Source organism: Taudactylus pleione, unplaced genomic scaffold, assembly GCF_031769625.1.
Source record: "Taudactylus pleione unplaced genomic scaffold, aTauple2 ptg000128l, whole genome shotgun sequence".
NCBI classification, from domain to species: Eukaryota; Metazoa; Chordata; class Amphibia; order Anura; family Myobatrachidae; genus Taudactylus; species Taudactylus pleione.
In genome coordinates, this window is record NW_028284530.1 from 5593388 (window position 1) to 5616525 (window position 23138).

The following is a 23138-nucleotide window of genomic DNA, read 5'->3' on the forward strand; positions in this document are numbered from 1 at the left end:
AAATCCTTACCTTAGGCTAAGCTTTGGCGTGACTTTACTCCTTGCGATCTACAGTATCTGGTAAAAACGTGACATTTGTGGAACATTTGTGAGCACCCAAAAAGGAGAACAACTGACAACAGTATAAGCCTGGTGTAAGAGAGACACAGGAGGCATTGCAACAGAAAAAAAGAAATAAGTCTATTAAAGCCGTTTAACATTTCTATACATATTGTGAACAGATATGGACCATTTAAAAAAGATTTATATGCCCTAATATGCTTTGGTTTTAATAAGTGAACCCAAATATTACTGTACAATGGTCCATTTTATGATGGCCCTCCTGAGGTCTACTTACATGTAAGCCTTGTAGTTATTTCCTATCTTCTGAATCCTAATGTCATATTTAGAGTCTATGAAGGGCTCGGTGGTGGCATAGGTCTGCGTCAAGGCAACGACACTGGCAATATCCTGGAAATCATAATGGTTCTCTACTTTCACCTGTTGATGAACATGAAGCATTGGTCATAATTGAACACTGCTTAAAAATAAGTACTGATGTTATGGAAACATTATACACAGAAGCTACAGGACAGAGCACCTGGAGAGGAGGAGCACTGCGCCGGGAACAGGTAAGTATAGCAGGGAGGAATGGTGTACGGTGGGGGCAGGATGGGGTAGAGTGGGGGCGGAATCGGGTGGAGTGAGGGGTAGTATGAGTTGGAGTGGGGAGCAGGTCCAATTTACGAGTTAATTAATAATAGTCCCCTTTGTGTAATTTCATGTCAGAGAGGTGTTTTGTTCAAACCTTTGTGTATGTGGATGGAATAAAAAAATATAAATCTCAATATATTCTCTACCATTTTTGCAACTCCCTCTGGGAGAGGCGAGGTTGAGTTGATGATGTCATTAATGTCAGTAAGTGCGTGGCACAAGTCATATGTCAGTGATGGGCACCCAAGAGCCTTCACCTGTAGCCCTCAGGTTAAATTAAAGAGGAATGAAAGAAGAGATCTGTAACTACCTTTCCCATTCCAGAATGCGCATGTCCAATCTTCACTACAACAGGAAATGTTGGCATTGCAAGCTGAAACACAACCAACCAGAAGTTTATTGCACTTGAAATAACTGAGAACATTGTTTATTATTAAACATTGCAGAGTATGTGCACATAAGGCCTCATCCAGAGTTTCACGTATTTTACAAACGTGTATGTTGAGTATCACATATTTTAAGATTAAACTCAAATCACCGCAGGTTTTCTGCGTCATACAAACATGAGGAGCACAACTGTATATACTTACACCGTAATATAATGAAATGCGGCCTTTCAGTGTTTGTAATAAATGGAAAAGTCACCTTACCCTTTATGTACGCAATTTAATGTAATGAAGTGTCATGTACACAAGAGAGAAAAGAGTCTTGATCGTGTTAATGCGAAATACAGTAGTCAAAGGAGAAATTTCAAATTAGTAAATAGAATAGACACATCATATAATATAAACATGATGCTAAAGATTATATGAATTAAGTCCTATTAGTTTTATGGGCCATTAGACAGCAAGTCAGAAGCAGCTAAATAGTGGCACTCGAGTCAACATCAGTATGATTACATGGATGACTCTAGGACTCGCTTCCCAAGAAGGACATCTGGGGATCCATCTAATTTTCATTAGGTCGCATCCCCAGTAAACACACTTATTGATGCATTTTTAAACATGTCTCCTAGGGGTCTATTCATTATGTTAATTATCGGGGTCCCAACTAACCTTGATAATTAACATTCTAACTCGGCACGAGCGCCGGAGTAATTCATCATTGCTCCGGCGCGGAGACAGCTGATACGAAAATCAGCTGTCTCCCTGAGTTTTTTCGCTGCTGCTTTTGGAGCAGTGACACAAGTGCGCATGTGTGACCTACAGGTAGCCATGCATGTGCACAAGAGCCCCGACGTCTGGGAGTAGGAGCCGGACAAGGACGGTGGCATCCCTCTTCGCAACCCGAGACTCCTTCCCATAGGGAAGGAACGAGTTGCGATCCACAAGCGGGAGCAAACGCCATCTGAAGATGGCGAATGCTCCCGCAGTCAAGCTCTGAAAGTATTGTATTTAATGTGTTCTGTCCCCATACTAGTGTATGGGGACAGCGGGCCATTCCGCAAGAGAAAGTTAAGCAGGATATATCTGTGATATCTCCTACATTATCTTCTTAATGAATGTGCCAATAACTTAATTTTCACCCGCTTTTGTAGAAATTAAGTGATGATGAATAGACCCCCTAGTATTTACATCCATGATTTGTATGAACAAATAACTTTTTGTTTGCAGTCATGAAATAGTAGGATGGAATTATTCTCAAACATAATCCAGGGACTTTCCGCCATGTTTGAAATTAATTTTAAATCAACAGACAAGGGGCCTAGTCATCATCCATAAATGGCCCGGTAACCAGGCGGAAACACTAGTTTCTGCATATTTTAGTTACCAGGCCAATCATCATCAGGGGTCCGATAGGACCCCCTGATATTCATCAAACTTCAAAAATTTAAAATGGCCCTTGTTCTCGTCAGCAAACTGCAAAAACTTTCAGACAGCGCTTGCTCTCATAGCCCCGCTCCTTCCTATGGGAAGGAGATCCGGGGATCCGAGCGGATCCCTCCGCCACCTTCCCATGGACTCCCCAGCGGCTGTGCGCATGTGTGACCTCAGGTCAGCCACGTCGACGAAGAGGAGGCAAGTAATGCAACTACTTCTAATGAATTGCACCGGTGTAAACTATCCCCCGCTGTGAGTTTGATACTTAAGTATTCCTCGCAGCGAGTTCAATACTTAATCATCGGAGGCTATACGGCCTTCAATGATGAATAGGTCCCAAGGTGCTTGTCTCAGCCTTCCACAAGTTGCTGCAGTATAACTGCTCATTCATATTTTAATAGGAATACAATAATACAAGAAATACATCTAGTGGGAACTTTTAGGTTTTCAAACAATTGGACATAATGTTAGTTGATCTAACAAATATCATAGACATTATTCAAATCACAAATCAACAGAAAATACATATTTAGGCAGATCTGTGTAAAATGAATAACAATTTGGGCAAGGTGGTGAAAAAAAGTGCAAATGATTATTAAAACATTAAAGAGTAGCTTGAAGGGCTGAAGATAAGCAGTACGGTATTGTAAACAGAAATACATCATGCCAAGATCAACAGAGCATGAACATGCTTACAGAATTGTTGCAGCCCATCTGTCTTGGAGTGTTTTAAAAGGATATCCGGGTCAATCATTACAATGGCAGACTATGATGGAGATTTATCAAACTCTGAGAGAGATACAGGGCGAGATTTATCAAACCTTGGAGAGATAAAGTGGAGAGAGATAAAGTACCAACCAATCAGCTTCTTACTGTCATTTTTTAAACACAGCCTGTGACATGAGTTAGGAGCTGATTGGTTGGTATTTTATTACTCTCCACTTTATCTCTCTACAAGGTTTGATACATCTCCCCCAAAGTACCAGCCTATCGGCTCCTGTCATTTTCCAGAAACAGCCTGTAAAATTACAGTCAAGCTGGGTGTGTACCCATGATATTCGCGCTTCCACAGGCTGCTAGCGACTTCACCAGTCGGCCCCGTTGCAGGGCCGACAAGGGATATCGCGGACGATGCCATGCTGTAGAATGCAGCATGACACGTAGCTCCCCCACATCGGACACAGCATCGGCAAGTGGATGTCGTGCTGGGTACACTTCGCATAGTGTGTACCCAGTTTTAGAAGCCAATAGGTTAGTACTTTGGGGGAGATGTATCAAACCTTGGAGATAAAGGGGGAGATGTTTAATCAGGTGGCTAACAATCACTAAATATCTGGACCTGCTTCGCCCATTATCGTGGTGAAGCAGGTCCAGACACCGCTCGGATGTATTAGAACTTGTTTTTCAAAAGAGGCAGAGTATTAATTCACTTGCCCCCTAGTCACGGGCACGGAAAAATAAGGAAAGTCTCACTTTCTGTACACTAGGGATCTTTGATTTGCTAACCCTGATGGATATTACATAGATATTAATAATAAAAAATATTTTTTCATCTACTAATTCAGTTAAATCTTTGCTAGAGACATATCCAAAGATAATAAATCATATAGTGGAATCAAATAGAACAGGGGATCTCAACTCCAGTCCTCAAGTATCACCACAGGTCATGTTTTGTTGATTTCTTTCATCATGCACAGGGGAGTTATTCTATTTTGCTGGGTCAGTAATTATCCCACCTGCTTCCACATAAAGAATCAAAACATGACCCGATGAGAAAACTTAAAGGTTGATGTTGAGAACCACTGAAATAGAACATTTTGGGATTAGTTCAGATTGTTTTTTGTTTTTTTAAAGGTATATTTATTGAAGATCCACACAAAATACAGCAAACTATGTCTATAAAAAGACAAACAGTCTCCACTGAGACTATTAGTTCAGATTGTTATCAGTATAGGTATCTTCTGTTCACCCCTATTTTGTATGTGCACCCCTGTATCTCTTTATCCCCCCATTTGTATGTGCATCTGTCTTTCTTTCTACCTCTTTATGAGTCTTTCTGTCTCCGTTTAGCCCCCAATTTTTCCACCTTCTACCATTTGCCACACTACCCAATTTTCCCCTGTGCACCACACAACCCACTTTTCCTCTTGCCGTGCACTTTGCCTTCTTCCACTTCTCCTCTCTACACCCCTGTTTTCCTTCTCCTCTTCTGCTGAAGTTTAAGATGGAGTCCTAGTGTCTGACGATCAAAAGCAACATAGGAAAACAGAGGCGCTTCTGTGTCCAAAGGAACATAACTAATAATAAGAACGTCAGACAAGCACAGTCTTCCGATTTTGATGAGTGACTGATTAGCAAACTTTTGTTACATTATTCGTCCTATTCATCAAGCTCAAATAAAACCCCAGAGCTGCTGTTGGTTTGAGACACTGCTGGTGAGAGATCCTTATTGAGGATTTTGCATTTATCAGCTACAATAACTCTAACTTTGGTAAGATTTACTGCCTTTTGCCAGCTAAAACTTGCTCAGGATTAAAATATTTGTTTTTAAAAATTCTTTATTCTTTGAATAATTAGCTTTTTATTGTATAAAAGTTTATAAATATTTTGTATACAAATATTTTATAAAATTTTATATATTTAAAAAAAATATATGTATTCCTCCCCCCCCCCATTAGTGGAACTAAAAAACTAAAAGCCCAAATCTGGCAAGCTACATGCACACTACATTTCACGCATTGGGGCAGCGGAGTATCGCTGAGCTGCTCCAGTGCTGTTCTGTAAAAAAACTGTGGCAATAATTTTATATTGTGGCAATAATTATATATCTATAAAACTCTTACTATCCACAGAGGAGTTGTTTACTATATATAGTCTAGTATTTATTCGAATTGGATTTATATTGCTTCTGATAATGCTAACACTAGTATTATCAAAATGAGGTTGATGTAAAAACACAAATGATCAATATTTATTTTTAAATGTAGTTCAGAAATGCACAAATTCCCGAGTACTGTGCATAGCATGTATAGGACTATTGTCTCATATTACGGTAAATTATATTTTTTATTCTCAAGTTAACATTTCTTATTTATTGTAATACCATGCTAAGTTCACTACGCTATGTACTGAAAAAAATGGTTTAACACAAAAACACATTGTGGACAACTGTAAATAGTTTTGTGCAAGTTTCCTTTTTGCTTTTATGTGAAGTTTGGGGAATGTTTTTTTAGAAACTTCTTTCATTTTGCACTTCCCGGTACTAGTTGAAACAAAAAAAAAAAAAGAAAGTATAGTTTAGGTTAGAAATGGTGTTTTCTATTCAGCCTATATGAATATGAGGCCTGTGTTCCATTATGTTCCTGCCCTCCCCTGCTACGGTAACTTCTAGTACCCCTTTAGGGACATTTTGAAGACTTATAGGGGTATTCAATATGGGTGTGATAACATCTTTTTTTGCGTTAATATCGCACTTTTTAACGTTTTTGCGTTAATATCACTTGTTTTAGTTTTATATCATATTCAATTTCAAAGACTTATTGCAGTTTGGAAAAGTCTTTGATAAAAAACGGTGATAACTTTTCACCATTGAATAGGTGTCGAAAAAAAGTGCAGAATTGGGGTTTAGGGGTGCAGGCTTAAACAAAATAGCCTGCACCCCTGAGATTGACATTTAAAAAAGAACTGTGTCAAAAAAAGTTTTAAAAAAAAATAGGGACACCCCAAAAAATTTATTTAAAAATTGGGGTGCAAAAAAAAAAAAAAAATGGGAAAAAAATTGTTAAACAATAGGCAAATAGGTACAGGGCTATTCTGCATGTATGCGGCAGGTGTTTTCTAGAATAGAATTATAGCGGCAGGTGCACAAATGCAGAATTTTTAAAAACTTACTTTAGGGACATCAAAATATGCTAGTACCTATTTTCATGTACCCCAAATTTGATGGGACCACTTAAAAAAATGAAAAAAATAACCTAAGTGCTCTTCTGCATCACTTCTTCAATGTCGGGAAAAAAACACCTGTTGCGGCTATTTAAAGCCCCGACTTTCAATTAAAGGCTAAAACGGGGGTACCCATAGTGTTCCCCCATGTTTTTACAACTTTAGGGGGGTCTTACAATTATGTTAAGGAAAAATTCGTAACTTTACGCAAATCCAACTTCGGAGTTTCCCGTTTTCGTTAATTTGATATTGAATACGGGGATAAGCGGGAGCGCGCACCATACCTTTAAGCAGAAAAAAACTCCGATATGAAACGTTAACTTCGCCAGGGAAGTTAACCTTTCATACTGAATATCCCTCATAGTGTTTACTGTAAGAGCAGCTCATCCACAATGCTGATCACAGTAGTATTATCATTCCTCCCTACATGCAAAATTGCAACAAAATAAAATCTTCTCCCTAGCCAAAGCCTGCCTGAATCTAACCAGAATCACCCTGGGGAAAGCATAAGCGGAGTACAGTAAGGGCATTTTTAGGGTAGAATGCCTATTGTAGATGAAACATAATACGTTTGGTGTGGCCCCTGATATGCTTCACAGGAGGAGGATCTGTTGTCTGTACTGGGGATCTAGTATAAAGTTACATGATGAAAATTATGAGAATGACACCATCTGTCCAACTGGCTGTTTGCGTATTGAGCCCTCCAGCTGAAAGTGCTTCATTAATCAGTCATGGCTGTATTATATAAAGTCACCTCAGTCTATTTAGATTTCATATTTGTTATTTCTACTTGGTCTACTGCAGATGTAAAGATTCTTATTTGATTTATAAAGAGCTAAATGACGGACGTGGGGGTGTTTGTATTGAATTCTTCTAAATATAAAACTTTCGCAGTCATTGTAAAGCATACTTCCCTACTCTTCCATAATGACCAGGAGACCCCATAATTTTGGGGATTCCACCCAGACTCCCGTCAGGCTTGACCACCCTCCCAGATACGACGTTATTGCACAGTGTTAATGAGCCAGAGAGTCAAATATCAGTGCAGCAGTGATGAAAAAGAGGTGATTGCCAACCTCACGAGCATGGACAATAATAGAAAAAAACAGCGTTGTGATATTTAAGTTGGAACATAGGAACAACACATATGTGTAAAGAGATGAAGTTTAATGACTTTTAAAATATATTATTAAATTATCTAAACACATGAAAATTATGCACATGAAAAAACAAGTCACATTAACCTCTGCTAATTATCTCGTATTGAATGTAGCAGAGATAAGAAACATGAACAATACAAATATGAGGAGTTGATCGGGCTCCAATAATTTGTATCTCAATCTCCTGAATTACATATTGTTAGCATGTCTCATGAAATCATGGAAATTGATATTACCAGATTTATCCCAAAAAGGAGATATGACACTGTTATCAGAGAAAATCCACAACCATAAAAATATGAAGGTGATCATACATATAAATATATTTCATACAATCATCATAGCCCCCCAAATACTTCATCACATGCCAGTGCGTAATTAATCTACTCTATTAAATAATGAGAAATTCAATTAAGTACAAAGATACATTCAAGGAAAATATGTGAGATATGAAGGCGAAAATATAAGATATACTGACACACGTAATTTTTTAACAAATAAACCAATATATATTAGGTATTCAGGCAGAAACATACACAAATCACACTGATCTGCCAAACTCGCAGCTCCGAAGGTGAGTGTTTAAAACTTCAATTTAACAGTGAGTTTGCTACAAACTCACCCGAGATTGTTAACTCGATTCTTAGTAAATTTGCGAGTTTCATCTTTTCCATGTAAAGTACTTCCTAGTTTGGCCGATGGTGAGTTTAGTTGAGTTTGCAAACTCGCATGAGTTTTAACAGTGAGAAGAGAAAACTCACTTCCAAACTCGCACCTGTTTGGTAAATTTGCGAGTTTGAAAAAAAGGCTAAACTCGCATGAGTTTGCAAACACAACCAAACTCGATTCTTAGTAAATTTACCCCCTGTAATCTCCCTTATTGTACTTTATTCCAATCATGAAGCTGCTATATGTAAATAAAAACAGAGATATATACATTCAAATGGGATTATTAGTATAATTTCCCTGCATAGGTTATAAAGCACAATGGAGTAGATGTACGAAGCCTAGCGGCGGTATCAGCACACGTTATGTGCGCTGATACCGCTTCTCCCCGATGTATGATCGAGGGTCTGGGCGGTAAATTACATGGGCGCTATGCACCCCTGTCATTATCGGTGCTGCTATCTACAAGACAGCAGCGCCGAGCGTCAGGGCCATGTACGAACGGTCATACCGCTTGACCGTTCGGCCGCCTGTAGCTGTCGTTATCGACAGCTACAGCCTGGCGCTAGCCTATCCCCACAGCAGGGACAGAATTGTCCCTACTGACGGCTCCAAGCTGCATGCGGGGATCTCGCGATATTTGCGAGATCCCGCGCATGCTCAGTGGAGCCGGCTAGGACAGAGACACAGGGCGTCAGCACTAGGCTGATGCGCTGTGGTCTCTAGCGGGTAGCACCAGAAGGGGGAGTTATTCCCCTCTCTGGCCGATGAGATATTCTTACATCTCATCGGTAGTGCTTCCTGCTGCGCCTCGGTAAAGAGGCGAAGCAGGAAGCGTTATAGTGGCACTTAACGTGTCGCTTTCATACATCTACCCCAATGATCCCTATGGCTACATGCATTTTCTAAAAAGTATCAGTGTGTTTTCATCAACAAGTAGATCTTACTAACTGCTTTGTGGCTCATTTATATTTGGATGAAAGTCAATTTAATAATAACACGCCTCTCAGATGTAACAGTTCACGTCCACTTTAACGTGTGCTCATAGATGTCGCTTTCACAATCTCCCTGAAATGCTTTTTTAAAAGTAGGCACGTATGACACACACTATTTATCAAAATATAAGCAAGGCAGAAATCACAGGTTTGTACAGCATTAATATATTTTCAGTCAATTATTGCTGACTCCATAGAGCTCTATGGGACAGCGCAAAGTGTCAATTTAACAAGCAGCGAAAGTGCCGAATGACTACTTTCCTACGCGGAAAGTCAATGAAAAGTAATAGGCGAAAAAGATTTGCCTATGAATAGCAGAAGAAAAGAGGTGCATAATGGGGTGCAAACGTGGGGAACCCACTCAGAACCCTTAGGACAGCCCCTCAAATGACAACTGTGTCAAACAATCCGGGGAAAACCTTAAGAACACCCCAAAAGAGAACTTTAATTTTGGGGGCAAAAAGTACAAAGTGGGGGGACAAGCATAAAAACTAACAAAATAAACTTCTTGGAGTGCTATAAGGAGGGGCCAAGTGTTTTTGGGATTGCAGGTGCATGTATGAGGGTGGTTTTTCACGTGGTTTAATAGTTCACTTTAGAGACATAAAAATATGCTTGCATCCATTTTCAAGTATCCCAAATTTGCCAGGACTACTTATTTTCACACCAAAATACTGCTTTATGCCATTCTTCACCACTTGTGCAAAGACGCTAATAAGAAGCTATTGAAACAACTTACGTTTTATTAGGGTTACTCAGACACATCTACATTGATTCCCTATGTTAGTGCATCTTTTTTGGGGGGTTCAGGCTGGTTTCCCCAATTCTGACAGTACTTTCCGCTTGTTCTGAATTAGCCGCTTGCCGTTTTTGAATGGTTTGGAATTGAATACGGCAAATAGCGGGGACGTGCACGATAAGTGTCCGCATCCAAAACACGCGATGTTGGCAAAAAGTCGGGCAGGCGAAACTTTTCCACGGGTGCGAAACTAATTGATTACCGCCCTAAATTGGCATTCCGTTATGGAGGCCTCAACAAATCCAGGTCACCATGGTGACAAGGATTTCCAACCTGGCGAATGGATTTTATGGTGGGGTGAGAAAGTGGATTCTCAGCAGCCCAGCTAGTGATGGCCATCTACCATCAATGGCTTAGCGAATGATTGTGGAGGTCTGATTGTTCTCCGCCATTGATGGCAGAGATGCAGTGATTTTTGTTTCCACAGCGCAGAAACTCTGCCCCCAGAGCAACTCGCTTAGCCACTCTTCCTGATTGGACTGTCAGTTAGCTCTGCCTCCCTAATGCGACACTCTGCCCCACCCAATTTCCTTGGCCCGCTATATCCCACAGCAGGGATCCTCAGCGATGGTTGAAACAATGGATGGTTTTCCATCAATAGATTCCTGAGATAAATGTGAAGCATTGATGGCACCATCAATAGAACACTTACAGTCAGGTGCATAAATATTGGGACATTGACAGAATTTTCATATTTTGGCCTCTATTCACCACCACAATGGCTTTGTAATTAAACAAACAAGATGTGCAAAAGCAACCAAAGAGTTTTTTAAGGCTAAATAGTGGAATGTTATGCAATGACCGAGTCAATCCCCTGACCTGAATCCAATTGAGCATGCATTTCACTTGATGAAGACAAAACTGAAGAGAAAATGCCCCAAGAACAAGCAGGAATTGAAGACATTTGCAGTAGAGGCCTGGCAGAGCATCACCAAGGATGAAACCCAGCATCTGGTGATGTCTATGCATTCCAGACTTCAGGCTGTAATTGCCTGCAAAGGATTTGCAACAAAGTATTAAAAAGTGAAAGTTAGATTTAGGATTGTTTAGTTTATCCCATTACTTTTGGCCCCTTAAAAAGTGGTAGGCACATATAGAAACCGTTGTAATTCCTACACCGTTCACCTGATTTGGATGTAATTACCCTCAAATTAAATCTGAAAGTCTGCAGTTAAAGCACATCTTGTATGTTTAATTTCAAAGCCATTGTGGTAGTGAATATAGGCCAAAATATGAAAATTCTGTCAAAGTCCCAATATTTATGCACCTGACTGTAAATGGAATGGTATTTCAGTGGCAGCTAGTACTCATGTTAGCTTGAATTGTGCCACACTACCTTGTGTAGTGTGCATTCTGCAGCCATTTCTGTATTAGCTTCACAGTCAGCAGCAGGACTCCACAGGGCCGTAACTAGGGGTGTGCGACTGGTGCCACCGCACAGAGTGCAATGCTCTAGGGGCAGCATTACTGCTTCCCCACAGCCCTTGATTCTGGCTATCAGGGTGTCTGGAACGGCACCCTGTGGCCAGTATTACATTGCTGCTGCTGCAGTGCCTGCAGCCAACCGTCATTGACCCCTGGCACCACCGGTCCCATCAACCTGAACTTCTGAAGGGGCACCACCCCTGCACCCAGAAGACTCCAGTAGCGGTTGTCTACATTCACAGCCTGGCGCTGCCTCAAACTCCCGCCTACTCCCTTGGTTCCCCTTTCTATTGGAGCTTTGACCTGGCAGTCTTCAGGCGCAGGGAGGCGATTGATGGCTGTGGGCAGATTGAGCCTGGCTCGCATTTCTGCCCGGGTGTCAGTGGAGAAGCTGAGCCCTAGCTAGCAGCAGGTAAATAACATGCCAGGGAGGCTGCTTAATGCTCACCGAGATGTGCAGAGATGGAGATCACCGGGTGGGGCAGAGGAGGCTGATTACCGTGGATGGCGAGTGCACGCACATTGAGTTGTGTAATCATATACATTGGGACATGTACCTGCACGGTGTTACCCTAGATTACAGACATTGACTCATGTCCATATTATTATACAATGATACACGTGTACTATGTAATTACAGGTCTAATGAAATCCTCACACCCTGTGTTATGTAATCACACACACTGTGTGATGCCCTGATGCTTCTGATAGCATTCCAGTATGTATTGTAATATTACTTTATAATACTATGCCCTGCCTATTATGCATTGTCTTCGCATCCATCATTATGCTGGGCACACCCCCAGAGTGATGAAAATGGGGGGGTAAGCATGACATTGTCACACCTAATGCAGAAATACTGCTGTTTATGAGTTGGACTTGAGAGGAACATACACATGTAAGCAGTAACATGTTTATAATGGGTGCAGTGTGTGCGGTGAACACGGGCCCCTGAGTCCAGGGTGGCCCACACTGTACACGCTGTACCCATATCTTCAATACTCACCTCTCCGGAGTTCCGTGTCTGCAGCAGCACCGCTCTATATATCACTGGGAAAATGGCGTGACGGCCATTTCCTCTGTGTTTTGCGCATATGAAGGAAGGAAAATGGCTGGGAAAATGGCCACCGTGCCATTTTCCCGGAGACCTGCAAATGCGCAATATACTCTGTGCTTCTATTGCTCAGAGTCTACTGCACTGCCGGCTAGAGAGGAGGGGGCAGGGACGGAGACTGCACAAGGGCCTCCTCTTCTTTTAATACGACCCTACATGTACTTTAAGTGCACTTTTTTTGGCATCCAAATCTAAATGAGGACCTGCAGGAAAAAGTGAGGTCCATGTGAGGTTCTGTCAAAGTTTTAACAGATGATCTCTGCGCTACAGTGGCTGCTCTCTAGATGTTAGAACAATAAAGTACAAGAGGTCCCATTTAAAGCATAAGACAAGACCCCAAGATTGACATAGCTGAGGTGGTGCAACGATCAAGTATTTTTTCAGAGAGAAAAAGGATTCCCTACCACCCTACTACTATCATCAAACTTGTGAAAACATCTCTTCTGCAAACATAGGAGCTCATTCAGACCCACTCGCTAGCAAGCAGTTGTTAGTTGCAGACTATGGCCCTGATTCAGACCCACTCGCGAGCGGCTGTCCGCTCGCAAGTGGGTCGATGTTCTGCACTGAGCATGCGCACGACGGAGGGAGCTCCGTCGTGCGCATGCGCCAGACGCGATGAGCGAAGGAAAGTCCTTCGCTCGTTGTGTCTGATCAAAGGGGGCGTGCTGTCGATGTTGATTGACAGCACGCCCCCTTTGGTGGGCGTGCCTCCCTGACGGGGGCGTTCCCACGGGAACGCCTTCCATCAGAAGCCGGCCCACTGACATCACTAGTGATGTCAGTGGGAGTGATTTTGGCTCTGATAGAGCAAAAATCACTCCGGGGCTTGCGGTTGAAAACCTCAACCGCAGGCTCCGGCTCGCAGTTTCGATGGTCGCGATGGTCAAGACCATCGCGGCCATCAAACTGCACACTCGTATAGGCTGTGGGTGGTGACCCACAGCTATACGAGCGTCCAGGAGGACACTCCATTTTCATGGAGGGCGGCCCTCATTCAGAGCGTGCGCTCTGCTCAGAGCGTACGGCTCTGAATGAGGGCCTATGTTTGCTAATGTGCGCGTGTAGCTCGCAATGCGCGTGCGCAAACTAGTACGAGCGATCAGATTTTGGTCGCTCGTCCTGCAAAGACAGCCCAGTGGAATGAGTGACAAGAGAGGCCATTTGTGGGTGGTAATAGGGGCAGGGCAGTAGTAACGTGGGAATGGAGTTAGGGACACAGGCGTGCCAGCGTGTTTCCACGCCGTTTCTAGGGCGTGCATAGTTAACAGGCAGCGTCATAGTACACGTCACCTGGTTGAAAAATACACTGAAGTGCTCGCAGTGCTTGCGGGAGGGTACAGTCAACCGCAAGCGCTGCGGTCAGATCCGGTGGACCGATGGTTGAATATACTTCCTGGAGATGACGTACGCCAGTGGGCGGCTAAAGACAGGCTGGTGGGCATCTGTAAACACAAAGTGATCACTCGCCACTTGATCATCATGTAAACACAAAGTGATCAATATGCCTTGCCGAGCAAGCGGCTGCCTTGACGTTACTTTGCAAAATTTCCATACGCTGAGAGCGAGCGGGTCTGAATGAGCTCCATAGTCAGCAATTCCAAAAGCCTAAGTGACTGGCAAAAACTGAAACACAAGTGTACAAACTGAGGGTGGGTTGGTGCAGAACCACAATTGTTTTGCCTGTCTTAAATAATCTCCAGTATCTGGAAAACCTGTTGTCACCTCCTACCTTGATCAATACAAAATTATAGATACACCTAGGATCATGTCACATATGCAAAGCAAATATTCCATATGACCCAAATAATAAATATGCCACTCTGTGGGCTCTGTCCATCATTACTTAATTTGTACAAGAGCAGTTGAAAATTAAAATTGTCATCTGCAATTTTAGAAATTAAGTTTTTGGGCCATCCATCAAAGGGGTAAAGCAGGAGATATCACAGATATCTCCTGCTTAGCGGAATGGCCCACTGTCCCCATACAGTAGTATGGGGACAGAATTAATCAAGCTCAGATAAAACAATATTTAATTAAAAAAACTCAAGGAAGATGGAAAGTACATTTTTGGAAACTATTAATCGGTGCTAAATAAAAACTCAGGTGAAAATGGCTTTTTTTCACTGGAGAAAAGCTCAGTTCACACTTCACACTATGGGCCTGATTCAGAGCTGAACGCTCTGACCAGAGCGCTCGCTCTGAATCAGGGCCCTCCTACCTTTTTTTTTTACCACCCACAGCTATAGCGAGCGTCCATGATGATGGTCGCGATGGTCTTGACCATCGCGACTGCGACGGAGACCCTGCGGTAGGGTCTCGCTGCCGCAAGCCCTGGAGTGATTTTGGCTCTATCAGAGCCAAAACCACTCCCACTGACATCACTAGTGATGTCAGTGGGGCCGGCTTGAGACGGTAGGTGTTCCAATGGGAACGCCTCCGTCTGGCAGGCACGCCCCCGGCACGTCCACCAAAGGGGGCGTGCTGTCAATCAACATCGACAGCACGCCCCCTTTGGTGCGAGACCCGGAGCGATGGAGAGCCCGTCGCTCTCCTGGTCTCGCGCATGCGCACGACGGAGCTCCCTCAGTCGTGCGCATGTGCAGTGGGGGACATCGACCCGCTTGCGAGCGTACTGCTGCTCACGAGCGGGTCTGAATGACTCCCTATGGGTCTGAGTCAGACCAGCTAGCTAGATGCATACGTTCGCACCCAGCGTATGCAAATTCGGAACACACCCAGCAAGGCAGGCGATCGCAAGGCAAGGAATAAGCACGCCCACTATGTCTTGGCGTGCGTTCACTTTGTGTATGCAGACGCCCACCAGCCTGTCTTAAGACGCCCACTTGCGCACGTCATCTCCAGGAAGTGTATTAACAAACGGAACCATTGAGAACCATTGGAGCTGCACAGAGCGCTTGAGGTAGACCTTACCCCGCCGCAAGCACTGCGATCACTGCAAGCTGAAAAACAACCAAGTGACGTGTACAATGACACATCTTTGCTAATTATGCACACCCATAAAACTCTGTTTTCACGGCCAGACACGCCTGCATTCACACCACCACTCCCCCATTCACAAGCACCTTCCCGTTACCACCCACAAACGGCACTGTCACTCAAAGTAACGTCCAGTCTGTGTACTACGAGCGCACGATTCCTGGCCACAGTGACTGGTTCCCGCATGCGTACTTTGATCCATACACGTGAGAATCGCCCATAGCGAGAGTCCGCAGCTTAGCGAACGGGTCTGAATCAGGCCCTATTTATCAAAGTGTTACCACCGCAGAAATCACAGGTTCTACAGCATTAATATATTTTCAGTCATTTATTGCTGACTCCATAGAACTCTATGGGACAGCACAAAGTGTCAATTTGACAAACAGGGAAAAGTGCCAAATGACTACTTAATGTTACATTGGCATTGTGTTATGCAGGACTCTACAAATCCAGGTCACTATGGTGATTAGTACTTCTAATCTGGTGAATAGTTTTTCTTATGTTGTGAGGAAGTAAAGCCTCACACCACAGTCCCTGGGCTTGCCACTCCTGGAAAATGAGCGGACACGCCCTCCTTCGGGGAACACCAGCCGACCCCGCACCACCCCTTAAATGCGTCTGCGTGTGGCTAAGCAGGACCCATTCTGCACACTCACAAGGTTCCTGCGCACGTGCAGATTCCTGATAATCATGAATCTGCAGTGCACTTGTGTGTGAATCAGACCCTCTGTGTTCTGCAGCCATTTCTGTATCAGCTACACAGTCAGCAGCAGGACTTAGCACAACTCCACTGAGTCTGTCTGCCTGGTCTGAGGTACACACATGGCTGAGGGCTAAAGGAAGAATGAGGTGAATAATGGAGGGGAGAGGACTGGAAAGTAATTTGAATCCATTTTAAGACCGTGTCTGTTGGTGATAAGCGCAGAGGCTGCGTGTATTTCTTCCACCATCTCCGCAGCAATCTTACTTTCTAACAGGGTGATAGAGACGGGTTGGGTACAGGATCTCGGCAGTCAGGATGCCGATGGTCAGAATACCAACAGTGGCATCGTGACAGTGAGAATCTAGACGCTTGCAGGTAAGTACCCCTACACTAACTCCTAACCCTCCCACTAACCCACCTTTCCCATAGCCTAACCCTCCCTCGCCACAGCCTAACACTAACCTCCACCCCCCAGAGCAGCCTAACCCTAACATCTACCCACCACGGCCTAACCCTAACCTCCCCCCACAGCCTAACCCTAACCTCCACCTCCCACAGACTAACCCTAACAACTACCCACCACAGCCTAACCCTAACCTCCCCCCACAGCCTAACCCTAACCTCCCCCCCACACACAGCCTAAATCTACCCCCCCCACAGCATAAATATACTCTTCCAACACACAGCCTAACCCTAACCTCCCCCCCACACACAGCCTAAATCTACCCCCCCCACACAGCATAAATATACGCTTCTAACACACAGCCTAACCCTAATGTCGACCTTTTGACTGTATCCCATGTAAAAGCTTTGCTGGGACAGCCAGTTATTGGTAGCAGTTAAAAACCGTGATTTTAAACATAATACAGTATACAGAACAGGGCACATAACGTGGATGAATCAGCACTGTGCTTTTTTTTCCATTCATAGAGAATATGACAAACTATGGAGAAACTAGCAATGTCACTGAGCAGTTATCCACATCTCCAGATAAGGCCCCAAATGTAGTGAACTTGCCCATGATTTTCAAGCACCAGAATTAGTTTTAAGGCAAATCCAAACTGGTTTGGCCTTAAAAAGTGCCATTTTAAATCTAGTGGCTGCCATGCCGGAACCATGCCCTATTATATTTGACATATATTAATTATATTTAATTAATTGAAACAAAGGAAGTGGTACTATGCATTGTTAATATAGTATATGTATAAAAATAACCAACCCAACCCGTCTCTATTAGGAAAAGTGTACATAGAATTCAACTGAATAGAATAATTTTTGCCAAAAAAAACCAACAACTTATGACAAATCACCTGTTCAGTTTAAGGAGATATCACCAGTGGATTACACAGGTACATATACACGAACAGACCGGGGTATCCATCTATAGACATATCCCTGGGCACCTAGAGACGTGTCAGTGTGTCCCTTACATGATGCATTAAGTCAGATGCTGATGTCTACTAGAAGTGGCCCAAGTACGACACAGTTCAAACTGATGCTGTATGTGCCTTGACTTTCTGCCTAGTCTCCCGATTCGGTCGGGAGTCTCCCGAAAAGCAGGTGGCGCTCCCTGCCCCCCGGAAAAGTAGGCAAGCCTTCTGTCCGGCCGCTGCCCCCTTGAACTCCCTCCCACACAATTCCCAGACAAACACCACAGCGTTTGCAGATGATGCGATTCGCTCAGAATCGCGTCATCATGGCCCCGCTCCCTGCTTCACAATGCCGGTATGTAATATCCCTGGCCGCACCATACCCCCCCTCACTTGGCTGATCTGGCGGCCCCTCCCCCATCCGGAGGGGGCTGCCAGAATGTCTGCAAACGTGACTTCACCTGTTTATAAATATCAATAGACCAATAGCTGGTTCTACATGTCCTGAGCAATTATACTCTGGTTTGTTTTAATAGTATACAGTACTTTCACGCTGCTATTATGACTATTTCTTCAAATGCTAGATATTGCCCAGACGATTTAATGAAGATTGTATTTTGATCTATTATTTTTACTGTACAATAGATACTGCACTTACATTTGGTGCACTGCCATCAGATGTGATTTTTTTTATTTCGTTTATATTCCTTTTATTGCTTTTAATGTTAATCTGTAGCAATGTTTTCCAACATATGAAAATACATTTTCTGATATATTTTGTACTTTTGCTGCCTCAAAACTGTGACACTGTTTTACCTTTGGTTCCTGGTAGAAGTGATGTGTACATTATCTATTTGTCTGTCTGTATGTATCATGCAGCACTACTGTACTTCACTTTGTTAATGTAATGTCTAAAATAATATAGAATACAATAAATAAAATCATACTTATCTCACTTTCCAGGAGATTCTCGACTTTGGCGAGTTCTCTTGGCTCCTGGGGGAGATCACAGGAGGTGTAGGTAGGTAGGTAGGAAGGGAGGGGGCGTGACGCTACGAACCAGTTAATTGCCGTTCCTCCCTGCATATGTAATACCAGAAAGCGTGGCTAAAAGTCCAGGAGAAGAGGGGGTGTTTGGGCCATCCCCACCTGGACCTCCCCATATCTCCCTGAGAGGGGCACATATGCTAAGTATGTGTAGAATTGTAAATAGACAAGATGCAGAAATGACCATGCATCACGGGAGCACAATCAGCGTGTCTGATGCACTGGGCCTCCCCCTAACCCCTTCCCCTGAAAACAGCACTTGCATGTTACCATGGGCTGCATGTGCAGTGGGTGTAGTATGAAAAGCCGACAAGGTGACAATGACTGCAACTGAAGGGGAGTGCGCCCATTATTATCTAATACATCCTTGTGGGACCCACTACAGTAAGTATTGGGATCAGGACATTGAGTAACCCTTTTCTGCTCTTATATAGGGAGTGTCTATTACAGAGAGTCAATTATACTGGGGACATTGTACTGGAGAGGGACTTTTTAGGAGTTCCGTATTTCATCTCATTGTGTCCTAATTGCACGGCTTCCCCTATAGGGCCATTGTCCTTATATTAGAAATTGGTTATTTTGTTACCTTAGCAGATTTTGGGCCTGATGCAGACGCGCTCGCGAGCGCATAGTGCTCGCAAGCGTGCGCGAGCCCCATAGCGAGTGAATTTTCACTCGCTGCGGGACTCACTACAAGACGGGGCGATTGGGATTGACAGCTCGCCCAGTTCTGTAGGCGTGCAGGGGGGTGACTGGACAAGCGGAGGTGTTCCTGAAGGAACGCCTGCAGTTTGTGGGCGGCCCTACTGACATCACCAGTGATGTCAGTAGTGAACTTCCTGCTCTATTAGAGCAGGAAGTTCACTGGGGCTTGCGGTGGACAAGACCCTACCACAAGGGTCTCGTTGCAAGCCAGATGGTCGTGATAATCGCGACCATCTCCAGGCTGCCCACTAAAGCTGTGGGTGGTCACCCACAGCTTAGCGAGCGGCCTGGAGGCCAGTGCAAAAAAACCCGTCCCGCCCTGATTCAGAGTGAGCGCTTGCAAATAGCGAGCGCCTCTGAATCAGGGCCTTTGCCCATATTTCTATGTTTATTTACATGTATTTTTATGTGGCCAGTTATTCAAACTCCACCTTTTCTCTGTCCAGAAAATATGCAAAAAACGGTTTGTCAACATTCTGGTGTTGACATGTTAAATAACTTTAGCAGTTTGCAGAACCTATTGTGAGAGCAGCCAGTTCGACTAAGAGTATATTATTGGCTGAGAGGCGCGCCATCTTCTTTACTTATATTTTTTTGTATATTTTACCCTAACCCTAAAAGTAACACAAAAATGTATTGTCAACAATCTATGATTTTGTGAATGTCAACATTTTTCTTGTCGACTTTATGTCTATGTTGACACTCAGAACCTGTCGACATTCTGGCATTGACATTCTGACTGGATACCATGTACAGCACCCATTATCCGCTGCTCTAGCAGTGAAGAGAACAAACCTCTCTGAAATGCCGACAGAGTCCTCAAGTTGGGACTGTCCTGTCTAAAGTGGGACAATGGGGAGGTGGGCACAATGGACTATTACATGTAACATACAGAAGCGCCCTCATACACCCATCCTTTCTGCGCCATATGGTGCAAGTTAGACACTCCATGATAGGTAGCGATTCCTGGAATTTTATACCTATTTCTTACTTTAGGGGGATGTACTGTAGTTATGAGACTGGCGGGTCTCAATACAGATATCCAAATCCCGACAAGGAACTTAAGATAGGCGTCGAAATACCGCCTATCTTAATACCGACGCCAGAACGCTGAAGGACACCAACTTGAACTAGGCAAGTCCGGAGCGCCCTTAGTGTTAGCCGCGAGCAGGGGGGGTTAGGTTTAGGGAGCATAGTGGGGTTAGGTTTTGGGGGGGGAGGTTAGCGTTAGGCACCCCTCGGGGCTACTTGTCGCGATTTGAGGCTAGGTGTATATGGGAACATCTCTACTGAACACGTAGTGAAGTTGTCCATACAGTACCTGTATTATAAGAACAGAATAATTGTATATAGAAATTTTAACCATCCATTTTATGTGTAAGGTGCCTCAATCTCTACAGCGCCCAGTGGCGTCACTCACCCTGGCGACACCCGGTGAGGACCGCAAAGAGGATAGTAGTGGGGCATGTCCTCGTGGGTAGGGGGCGTGGCCCAAACTCCCGTTTTAGTCACTCTGGGGATCTGGAGATGCAGACTGCCCCCCCCCCCGGTGACCAGTCTGTGTGCAATGCCGGCTCCCTCACTGCGCCAGGAGCTGAGTGCTTCACGTAATGCTACAATGCAGCACCCGGCTCTTGTCACTGAGGAGTAGTCGGCACTTTGGTGTCACCCCTCGGCAGGTGACACTCGGGTACAGCCTGCACCCCCCTTGTGACGCCACTGACAGCGCCAGATAATCTGCATTACAGATCATACAAATGCAAAACGTACAGAATTGAACAAAAGTAATACACCAGCTGTTACTACAAATAGAATACAAAACAGGTTACATCTACTGACCAACCTTAAAAACAATTCTGCAACTGCAAAGTAAGGAGAGGGTACCGATACATTCTAATGCTTGCCCTTATTGAAGAGAGAGAAAGAGATAGAGAGTACAATCTATTACTACATAAAGTAAATAATCACATTGCTATGATGCTGAACAAACGCCTCATGTAAATAATACCCAACAAGCACTAGGTGTGGAGAAATAATGGACGCGTGACAGCTTATGTGCAATAAAACTGCCACACTTATTTTCCGCTTGTGATTGGTGTTGTGCTGTGTGGAGAAGGAGGGGCTACTGGTGTGCTCCCATAAATAAGGGGTGTCCGTGCCATAGTAATAAGAAATCAGGAGCCTGTCCTCTGCCTGAACATTTCCTGTGCCTATCAGAGGGAAGGAGACAACATACACAGTTTTCTGCAGCTACTGAAGGGAATCACTTGTTTGGCAAGAGGTGCATGTTGTAACCCAGCATGAATCCTTTTGCATACACGTTGCTCGTTGGCGTTCTCTTCCTTTTTACCCTTAAGGAGCTGACAGAGGCGTGCAGCTGTCTCCACGCTCATCCCCAGCAGCAGTTCTGTCATGCAGATGTTGGTGAGTCCCCTGATTGCAAGCAATATATATGGTAGGACCAGTTTTTAGGTAACTTGGGCACAGAGTAAGACATAACAGAGTGGATACAGACAGGATGAATAAAAAGCCTTTTCTTCTGTCCTCTGTGGAAATTTGTAGAGTGAAATCCTCTGTATGTAATGAATAGGAGACATTGCCTGAATAACATTGTGTGCGCTGTATTATTTACTGACATTTACTTATATAGACAAGCATATTACTTTGCGCTTTACAATTGGGAACAAAACCGTAATAAAACATATCAACTGTGTAGTTTACTCTAACCTTAATAGTGTATAAAGAGGATATATGCAAACAAACCACAAAGTGGAATATCATTTAGCAATATAATCATGCAATTTCCTTTCTTTAACTTGCACTAGAATTGTCAAAGCCAACAGCAACTTGAGTTGTTGCCCATAGCAGCCAATCAGATTCTACTTATCATTTATCTAGCACCAAGAAGATAATAGATAGAATCTGATTGGTTGCTAATGGCAACAACTCCTCTTCTAAAAACCTGCCCTTTAGTAAATATACCCCCTTGTGTGCCACGTCTAATTTAGACCGGAATTACTCTATTAATAAATCATCGGAGGCTGGAATTGTACGTAAAAGAAACCAAAACAAATGTTGTGGAAGGTGCTGTTAAAAAATGGATCTGAATGTTTTAAGGAAACCTGTGGGCTGTTTACTACTTGTTTCTGAATATTAATATGGCTGTTGAATGACAGTTTTGGAGAAATTTATATTGTAGCAAACTGGAGAGTGAGAAATGTAACTTCAGATTAAAAACTTTCAGTTCAGATCATGTAAATCAACCAAGAGAACTTTTAAAGATCTGTATTCTAGAGTTACAGCTGCGCAAAATTTTTATGAAAGGGTCACATTGAAATATCAAATAAATTTGTAAATAGCTGACATTATATTACTCTGTGCTTGGTCTCCTGTTGTTGGACGCACATTTGAAAATGTAAAATCCATTTACTTCATCATCTCATGCTGTGGCTGCTTAGCTCTCATCCTGTGTGTACTAAGTGTACAACATGGCTCTCTGCAGAACCTCATAATTAGCATCTCTATAGCGCAGATTGCACTTTGTGCATACTGATTAATGCTTCTAAGGACGCTGTCAGACTATCTCTGTGTGGGCCAGACTCCTAATTCCCAGATTATCACTTACAACAACTTTATTAGTACAGATGTGTCCTATTGCCGTAGTCACGCCAAACAGCCCAGGTCCAGTGCAACTTGGCT

General features: G+C 43.5%; 2 protein-coding genes across 2 annotated transcripts in view; one reads left to right on the forward strand and one right to left on the reverse strand.

Moving 5' to 3' along the window:
* Positions 1-23138, reverse strand: part of SYN2 (synapsin II) — a 350053-nt gene that overhangs the window by 72362 nt on the left and 254553 nt on the right. The window contains exons 6-7 of the mRNA XM_088472716.1: positions 1004-1066; positions 338-480 (exon numbers count right to left, since the gene is read on the reverse strand). Coding sequence (XP_088328842.1) covers positions 338-480; positions 1004-1066 — 206 coding nt within the window. The remainder of the gene's footprint in view (positions 1-337; positions 481-1003; positions 1067-23138) is intronic.
* The window catches only part of TIMP4 (TIMP metallopeptidase inhibitor 4), a 45101-nt gene continuing 43589 nt past the window's right edge, over positions 21627-23138 (forward strand). Inside the window, exon 1 of the mRNA XM_088472767.1 lies at positions 21627-21863. Coding sequence (XP_088328893.1) covers positions 21740-21863 — 124 coding nt within the window. The 5' untranslated portion in view covers positions 21627-21739. The remainder of the gene's footprint in view (positions 21864-23138) is intronic.